This window comes from Telopea speciosissima, chromosome 2 (assembly GCF_018873765.1).
Source record: "Telopea speciosissima isolate NSW1024214 ecotype Mountain lineage chromosome 2, Tspe_v1, whole genome shotgun sequence".
Lineage (NCBI taxonomy): Eukaryota > Viridiplantae > Streptophyta > Magnoliopsida > Proteales > Proteaceae > Telopea > Telopea speciosissima.
The window spans coordinates 59,057,639-59,066,605 of record NC_057917.1 but is presented as its reverse complement, the minus strand read 5'-3'; the positions used below and the strand labels follow the sequence as shown (position 1 = coordinate 59,066,605).

At 36.4% G+C, this 8,967-nt stretch overlaps 1 protein-coding gene across 1 annotated transcript; it reads right to left on the bottom strand.

Moving 5' to 3' along the window:
- Window positions 1-7,069: 7,069 nt before the first annotated feature.
- Window positions 7,070-8,406, bottom strand: LOC122650052 (probable WRKY transcription factor 40). The gene is made up of 4 exons (XM_043843350.1): window positions 8,242-8,406; window positions 7,826-8,155; window positions 7,593-7,709; window positions 7,070-7,473 (listed from the first exon to the last, which is right to left on the bottom strand). Exons 1-4 carry the CDS (start codon window positions 8,404-8,406, stop codon window positions 7,096-7,098), a joined length of 990 nt encoding a protein of 329 aa, XP_043699285.1. The 3' UTR covers window positions 7,070-7,095.
- Window positions 8,407-8,967: the final 561 nt, after the last annotated feature.

Sequence of the window (8,967 nt, the reverse complement as noted above, 5' to 3'; positions counted from 1 at the left end):
TGAAGGAATACATAAAATTTAAATTCTAGAAATAGAAAATAATAGGAGCATGGGCTGTAGGAGATTTAGGCAGTGTTTGGTATGTATTCTTGGAATGCATTCTAAGTCGATTTCGCATTCTTAGATGGTAAAAATAGTTGTTTTATCATTCGGGAATACAAAATCAACCTAGACCGCATTCTAAGATTGCATACCAAACACAGCCTTAGTTAATCGACAACTAGACTGACTGGTTATTTAACTAACTGACACGAATGTATGGGCACTGAGATTATTAATTACTTGTCTAGTTGTTAATTTAATTAGCTTCCAAATTTTCAAATTGACTTCAAAATGAAATAAGCAAATGAAAATATCAATCGAAGAAAAAAAAAACACTATGGAAATGCTATTGAACTAGAAGACTAAGGCAATAACAAAAGAAAGTCCTCAACTTAAAAATTCCATTGGAAGATCCATAACAATGATGCCAGTCAGCTTTTGGTACCAATCCTCCAATCATTCAAGCACAGTGATTGGAGGAAAATTTTCAAGACCTTGCAATTTGCTAAACAAATGCAAATAAACCTATAGGTTCTATTTGGTTTGATGAAGATGCTATAATTTAATATAGAATATTTGAAGAAGGAAACCCTTTTTTTTTTTTTTGAAGAAGAAGAAGAAGAAGGAAACAATAATAGCATAACGACTTGGGCGATCTAGAAGTTCAATTTGATGGTCTTAAGAAGGATGTTCAAATGTTATAGGTCGTATTCTTTGAAAATGGTTTTCAAGAAATAAGAAATTTTTTTTTTATCTACAATGATGCGATTCTTGTAGAATCGAATATTATAATTATTCCCCCTATGATACGAAGTGTTGAATATATATTCTCAATCAGCTACCAAAGAGTCTCATCCAACTACCATAAAGGTGGTGGCATGGGTGAATAGAATTTCTTCTCATTATGAATAATGGAAATCTCATTCAAAAAGAGAAAGTGTTCAATGTCAACAGACTCGAGACAGCAATGCAATTGTTTCGCGTGTCTATGAAGTTGTTGAATCCTGGATCAAGACATTTGACACTCAATTATCTACTTAACTATGGTGGTATTGCATCAAGCAAACAAAGATGTATAGTTGATCATTTAATGCAAGTTCTGTAGACTTCAGTCTAATTAGGATTGGGATTTGTAACGACTTCACTTTTTTTGCCTCTTGATTTATTCTCACAAATTATTTAATGCTAAGTAAAAAAAAATGGTTTTTCAAAAAATTGAAAAATTATTTAATGCAATTCTTATGTGAAATAATAGATTTTACCCTTTCATTGAAAAAAACTGTATTAAATGATTTTGGGAATAAGACAAAAGACAATTAAACGAATGTGTCAATTTCTAAATACAGCTAGGGAGATATCATTTAAACACTCCCATTAGATTAATCAAGATAAATTGACAAGGATGCGCAAACAAAAGAAGACCATAAGGTAGGTATATATGTGTAAGCTTCTTCCTTTTGCTTCTAACTTTTTGGCTAGAATTAGGAAGTAGTCAAAAAAGTTGTATACTTAGATCTTTCTTGGTTTTGAATTCTAAGAAAGGTTAGCCTTGGTCTTCTCAAGCTTTTGGCATCCATTAAATGGAATATGATCTGAAAATTCAATGGGATGTTCTTCTCCCACCTATTGTTGAACAGTGATGGCCACTGAGAGGGGGGTGAATCAGTGGACTATAAAAATCTTTTCCCTCAAGCAGGTTCACCTCCTAGATCACCTGTTGATATCTTTAACACTCACCGCAACCAACCACACAGTCTTCTTAAAAGGCAAACAGGCACACAACCACACTCTAACTAGCAATCTTGACACGCTTACATACAACCACAATCACCGATCTGCTGCCAAGAGTCGCTAAACAAAGTCTTGCCAAGAGTCGCTATGTCAACCGTTGGAGATCCTCACTCAAGCACACTGACTCAATCACAACTGGAGGATCTGAATACAAACCACAAAATCGTGTACACACCCCAGCCAGACTCAAAGGCTCTACCAAGTGTGTACACCCATCCTGCAGAAAGGCACTTCTAACCAAAGCAAGCAAGCATCCACAACACAGAGATATACGTGCTTCGGCAAGTTGCCTACGTGCACGGAGTAATGGTCACTTGGACCTCAGCATCTACTCATCACTAATTTTTCCAAGATAAACCCAGAAGCCGCACCCACGGCAGATGATGTTTCATCACACCTATGACTCGGGACATCGACTGCTTCTATCTCTAAGTATAGAGACAAGGGTGTTACCCCAATGGTTTTCCAAAGACCCACTGGTAACCAAAGATCGTGTCCGGATGCAACTGGACAACTCAATAAAAATAATTGGGCTTATACAAATGCCCTACAATGAAATCCACATAGCATAGGTCTATGGCGGATAACCTAGCTAGCATATGCAATGGAAATACAAGATATCAAACACAACAGGCAATAAAGTGTAGAAAATCTCACAACCATGCAATTGTCTTTGATCACCGATGTCCGGTGATGGAGTCTGCAACTCTGGCGGCTCACTGGAATCTTCAATTTCTCCCAATTTGATGGAGAACTAAAATCTTCAAGTGTGCTCTGTCACTGGAGTCCTGGAGTGGTTCCTGGCAGTGTGGGAAACCACTGTCTTCTTCCTTTTCTTTCTTTTCCTTCTATTTCCTTCCCTTTCTTTTCTTTTCTCTTCTTTTCCTTTCCTTTCCTTTCCTTTCCTTTTCTTTTTCTTTCTTTCTTCTTCCTTTCTTTCTTTTTGCACTAAACCTTCCTTCCTTCTTCTTCCTTTCTCCTTCTTCTTTCTTTTTCCTTTTCTCTTTTCCCTCTTCCTTCTTGGCTACAACCACCTAAAGAAGTTCTGGTTCTATGATTTCAGAATATCAATGGCATCAAGGAAGGGCTGGAGACATGAGATAGAGAAGGAGACTCAAATCATACAACACCTCTTAGGGCTTAGGGCTGCAACCCCTTTTTTTCTTCTTCCTTCCTTCTCTTTTCCTCTCTTTTTCCTTCTCCCTTTTTCTTCTATTTTTCTCTACACGATTCTGAAGCTTTTTTATTCATTTTTAGAGAAGAAGAAGAACCATTTCTCTCTTCTTTCTACAAAAGATCAAATAAAAGACTAAATAGCCCTTTTTAGATGGACCAATGGAATTTACATAAAAGGAATCTTCAATCAAGCATTGATTAAAGTACTTCTCTTAAGGTAGAGAGAGATTGGCACAGTTTCCAAAGTACTTTTTGAAGAACCAATCAAAAGCTTTTAAATGGAATCAAAGACTTTTTGAAAAGCTTTTTAACTCATCCATTCACAGCCTTCACGTGAGAGAGTAATGATTTCCTTTTTTTGAAAATCTCTTCAACTTTGATAATTTCAAAAAGAGCCCCTCTAACCTCACTTATTTATGTCATCATAGACATTAATTATATTTATTTGCATTTAAACCCCTGAGACCAAAAAGTGATCTTAAGCTGATGGCCGAGAGCAAAATTTGAAATCCAACTTTCCAGATTTGCTTCTAATTTGCGCATCCAAACGGAAAAAATCATAACTCCCTCATTTGACGTCGGATTGACGAACCGTTTGAACCAATGGAAAGAAGACTCGACGAACTAAAATATTCATGTAGAATACTCCACCCAGTTCTATCAATATACCCTCAAAAAATACCGACGAACACGCTGCTAGTGCGAAAACCTATAAAATCAATATTCTTAATGCACCTAGCCTTCACCCAAGGCTGTATAAGGCATCCAAACACTGCAATGAACAATCTCATGCTGCCACATAATCCCTGGACGCTCCAGTATCATTGCCAACATGCCACGACACTGTCAAATGACCAAAATGCCCCTGGATAACTCCCAAACACTATGGGACCTCTGTATACACTGCCATACCCCTGTAATGATATCACTGTCGTAGTGAACACTGTAAGAACTACTGGGGATGGTGAGGATACAATCCAGTCACTGCCTACACTACCATAAGCATGTCTACTCAACTAGAATGCTGCTTGACTGGCCTGAGCGTTATAACTGCACCAAGATGCATTGTGTTGACCAAAACAACACACATGCACTGTGTTGACAACAATGACAACCAACACACAGTCACTGCCATCTGCAATGTGTGTTCAACACCTCTCAATTAAGATTCTTGAAATTTAATTGTTCAACCTCAGAAGCAACTCTGGAATTTCATTAGAATCCAAGAAGCAAGAGCTCATCAAAACATGCAACTAGTGTAATTGATTGAAAATGAATAATCTTGTAGAGATTTAGAATAAAATCTTCAAAACACGAAACTAAAATTTAAGTAAAACATAAAATTCAATTTTTAGAATTAGAAGAAGAATAGGAGTATGGGAACTGAGATCATCAATTGCTTTTATAGTAGTTAATTTAATTAGTGATAATGAGATTTTACTTGGTGGAGAAAATGGTTCGCAAGGTCGATCTATCTCTAATCTCAATTTTAAGCAAGTTGTAGAGAATCAATTCAACGAGAGGTTTTTAGGTTGACATTTCAAAAAGTAAAATTCGATCCAAATGACAATCTTCCTGAGAACTCTTTGCAAAGAAAAGTTCATAAACAAAGTGTGGCCATGCTTTGAAGAGCAAACCAGTCAAAATAAAAAAGAAATTAAGTCCTAAATTGGAAATTACATTGGAAGATCAATAACAAGCTGTCAATCAATTTGATAATCAAATGCAAATAAACCAATAGGTTATTTTTTTTTTTTTGGAGAGACTATAGGATCTATTTGGTTTGATAAAGTTGCTATAATTTAATGTAAAATATTTTAAGAAGGAAACAATAATAGCATAATGACTGAGGAGATCAAGATGTTTAATTTGATGGTCTTAAGAAGGAAGTTCAAATGTTATACAACGTATTTTTTGAAAATGGTTTTTAAGAAAGGTGAAAGTTTTTCTTTATCTATGATGTTAAGATTCTTGGAGAATCAATGGTAATAATTATTCCCCCTGTGGTACGAGGTGGTTTCTATATCCTCAGCTAGCTGCCAAAGAATTCCATCCAACTACCATAAAGGTGGTGGGTGAAGAAATTGTATTTTGATCATGAATAATGGAAAACTCAGTCCAAAAAAAAATATTCAAAAGGAAACTGAAGTGTTCAATGTCAAGACTCGAGACAGCAATACATATGTTTCGCGTGTCTATGAAGTTGTTGAATCCTGGGTCAAGATACTCAGACACTTAGATTATCCACTTAACTATGGTGATATTGCATCGAACAATCGAAGATGTATGGTTGATCGTTTAATCTAAGTTCTATTGACTCTAATCTATGTAAGATTGGGATTTGTGACTTTACTTTATTGCCTTGTTTTATTTTTAAAGTTATTTAATACACTATTTAATTTAGGGGTTAAAAAATGTTTTTCAAAAAGTTGAAAATTAATTTATGAGAAAGAGAATGCTACTTGGTTGTGTGTGGTGCACGGCTCCTGCGCCTAGATATAGGATAATGCGAAATGATTGTCGCACTCTCAAGGATTTTCACCTTTTTGTGAGGGTGTGGCGGTCATTTCGGTTGGCCATGTGTCTAGGCGCAAGAGACGAGTATTGCACGCAATCAAGTAGTGTTCTTTTCCCCTTACTTTATATAACATATAATGCAATTTCCATGTGAACTGCCATATTTTACCTCATTGAAAAAATAATGAGGATATCAAATTTTAAGTAAACCTATAGAGGGATCATTCAGACACTCCCATTAAGAATACTGTGACTATAAAATGATAAGGATGCACAAACAAAAGAAGACCATATATAGGATAGGAATGTGAAAGCTTCTTCTGCCTTTTGCTTCTAACTTTTCTGCTTGGCTTCTGGCATCCATGAATGTAATAGATCTGAAAATTCGATGGTATGTTCTTTTCCCACCTCTCAATCAGAAATCCTAGATATTAATTGTCCAACCTAGGAAGGATTAGTCTACTTCCACTCTGTGGATTCAGCTTTCTTGTAATTCTGATTTCATGTGCTTGATACGATTTAATGAATAGTCTTTGATTTATCAAAAAAAGAAAACATTTGTCCAACCTCAGAAGTAACTCTGAAATTTCATTAGAAACTTAGATTACGAGAAACAAGAGTACATCAAAGCATGCAACTAGTGTAATTGATTGAAAATGTATGGACTTGTTGAGACTTGAATAAAATCTCCAAAAAGTAAAAGTAACATTTGAACTAAGAATGTGAATAAGTATCTATGCGCACTTGGTAGCCTGTGGTGCGTAAAAGGCTAAAAGTTCATTGCTACCAGGAGGACAAGACAGAGAGGAATGACATGATTTGAGGGCAAATTAATCATCCATAGCATAAAGGAAGAACACAGTAAAACGTAGCAGGAGCTCACCAAATCATGAATTTCGTGCACATATTGGATGGGATATGGCTATTCCGATAATCGATATGATACCAATATTGATCAGTCTAGACTCTAGATTGAACAGTTTTACCCCTGATTTTCCTAAAACAATGAGGTTGATCACTTTACCTGGGTGGGTGAAACGATACAAACGATCCGATACCGATACCGATACCAATATCAATATCAATACCAATAGCGATACCCATCAAACCATGCGCCAGATAGGCATCAAGAGAAAGTTGCTCGAGTTGCAGGTTTTGGACAGAGAGAGAAGTTGCGCGGAAGGGGGGAGAGGATAATACTGGAATTAAAAATAATAAAAAAAAAAAAAGGAACGAGGATAATTTACATTACCAATCAGCCCTGTGCTTTAGATAAAGCAAGAGCACTGCAGCTTCTCTGACCTCACAGTTTGCTCACTGCCCCATATGAACACGTTACATAGAATCGTTTGCATCTGGAAAAATAAAAATTATTTTTCATTTTTGGTTCACAGAATCGATAAGGTTAGGAACTTGGGAATTCAAAATGTATTAACCTTCCAATTAGGAAAAAGTTAAAAGAAAAATTATTTTCATTTTTCTCAACTCTTTTTGATTCCCCTTTCAAGTTCTATTTACATGAGGTGATTCTCCAAAGATTCAAAACAAAATACAAAGAAAATTCTTTTATCAATATTTTCCAGCTACGGATTGCTTTTGAATTCTTCCGGAGATAGCCGCTGCAAGTGCTGCCGTGAAAGTAGGATCTTTGGACAAAGAAGAAGCCATTTGTTCAACCAACAACTGCTGGAACGCCGGTGACTTTAATTCTGGGCTGCTACAATTCTTTGCTTCATTAACTGCAGGCTGGGTTAGATCTAGTGTTATCATTGGACCACCTGAACTAGATGAGTTTATTGAGGCCGAGCAGGGGATTGAGCCACATAGGGCGGCGGTTACACCATGATTTGAACCCAATGCTGTCTCAGCACTTGAAGGGTTTGGGTGGTTGTGCTCGCCTTCATATGTTGCTACCAATATGGTTCGATCTTCAGCACTTCTTTGCACCTGAAGAAGAAGGCAAACAAAAAATTTAATAGATTAGGAAAGGGTATCCAAATAAATAACCCCAACAAATTTGAAGGCATAACAGAAGATGTATTAGTTTTGGTGGAGATTTGATTTACCTTCTTCTTTACAGGGCACCTTGGTGCAAAGGAACACTTGAAGTAAGCTCTAGGAGATGGGTTGTCTCTGGTGACCTTCTGACCATATTTCCTCCATTGATATCCATCTTTTACAACCTATAATATGAAACCCAGAAGTCAATTAAACTAAAAAATTTTTTGTTAATTGCTTGAAGGAGGAGGTGAGGGGAGTATATATATATATATATAGATATGGAATTCTGTACACTTACAAGGTTAGTCTCAGAAGCACTTGTGCGTACATAAACCCTTGAGATCTTTGTTTTCATGTCTTCCTTTATTCTCTTTTGGGATGATTCTTCATCAGTACTAGAACTGTTCTCAGAATTGTCTTCATGTCTTCCTCCTTTAATCTCTTGATCAGCCTTTCTCTTCTTGGGAGCAGCAGAAGAAGCAAGCCCTTCATTCTCGTTCTTCTTGTTCAATAAATCAATCATTTGGCTCTTCAAACTGTTATAATTCTCACATGTCAAAGCCAGTAACTCACTTAGCTTCTTGTTCTCTTCATTCACACGATTCAACTTCTCTACTAACAAACTTGCCTGTAGGAAACAAAAAGATTAGAGAAGATCTATGTGATCAACCAAATCATATTTATATATATATATCAGGCCAATTAATCACTTACCTCTTGGTGCACTGAGGGTTTAGTCCTGGGATTAACAATCTCAGTTTGAAACTCCTGTTTCTGATGATGATGATGATGATGATGATTGAAGAATCCATGATGAGAATTGAGATTGATGTCGAAACTGAGAGAAGAATCACCAAGTTCTAACCAATTTGAGTCCATGAGAACAAGTCTTTCTATTTTGTTACTTCTTCAGAGGAAGAGATGAAATTGGGTTATGATGAGAAAAGTAGAAGCAGCGCTGTCTATGTGGAAACTGGGGTAACAGAAAAATAGTTTATGTATTTATAGGGGGAAAAAAAGAAGGAAGGAGAGTTGCAGGAAATAGAGGTGGACATCAGCTTTGAACGTCAGCCATAGAGAGGAGAGAAGACAATTTTGTCATCAAAGGCACGCCAGTGGGGCCTATTTACTTTTAAATACATATTGGATGATGACATGAGGGGTGAGGTATTTCGATAGCCCCATAAATAAATAAATAGGTATAAATTATTTAATAAAGTATTATGGGGGACTCTCTCTATAGAGAGAGAGAGAGAGAGAGAGAGAGAGAGAGAAAGTCCGAAGTCTCTTCTCAAGTCGGTTGAAATGATTCAAGTTCAACCTTGAAGTTTCAAAGTCAAGCCAGCCCAGCCATATAATGCAAACAGCATAGAAGCCTCTCTTTCTCTCTTTCTCTCTTTCTAGTTCTCTGCATCACTGTCTCACAATAATAACAGCTCT

What these genes read in the sequence shown, in the direction of transcription:
- LOC122650052 (XM_043843350.1), bottom strand. Translation starts at nt 8,406, where the DNA reads ATGGACTCAAATTGGTTAGAACTTGGTGATTCTTCTCTCAGTTTCGAC. An exon ending in GTGCTTCTGAGACTAACCTT is followed by an intron (nt 7,710 to 7,825) that starts GTAAGTGTACAG and finishes TTCATATTATAG; the next exon opens with GTTGTAAAAGATGGATATCA. An exon ending in GGTGCCCTGTAAAGAAGAAG is followed by an intron (nt 7,474 to 7,592) that starts GTAAATCAAATC and finishes CTTCTTCTTCAG; the next exon opens with GTGCAAAGAAGTGCTGAAGA.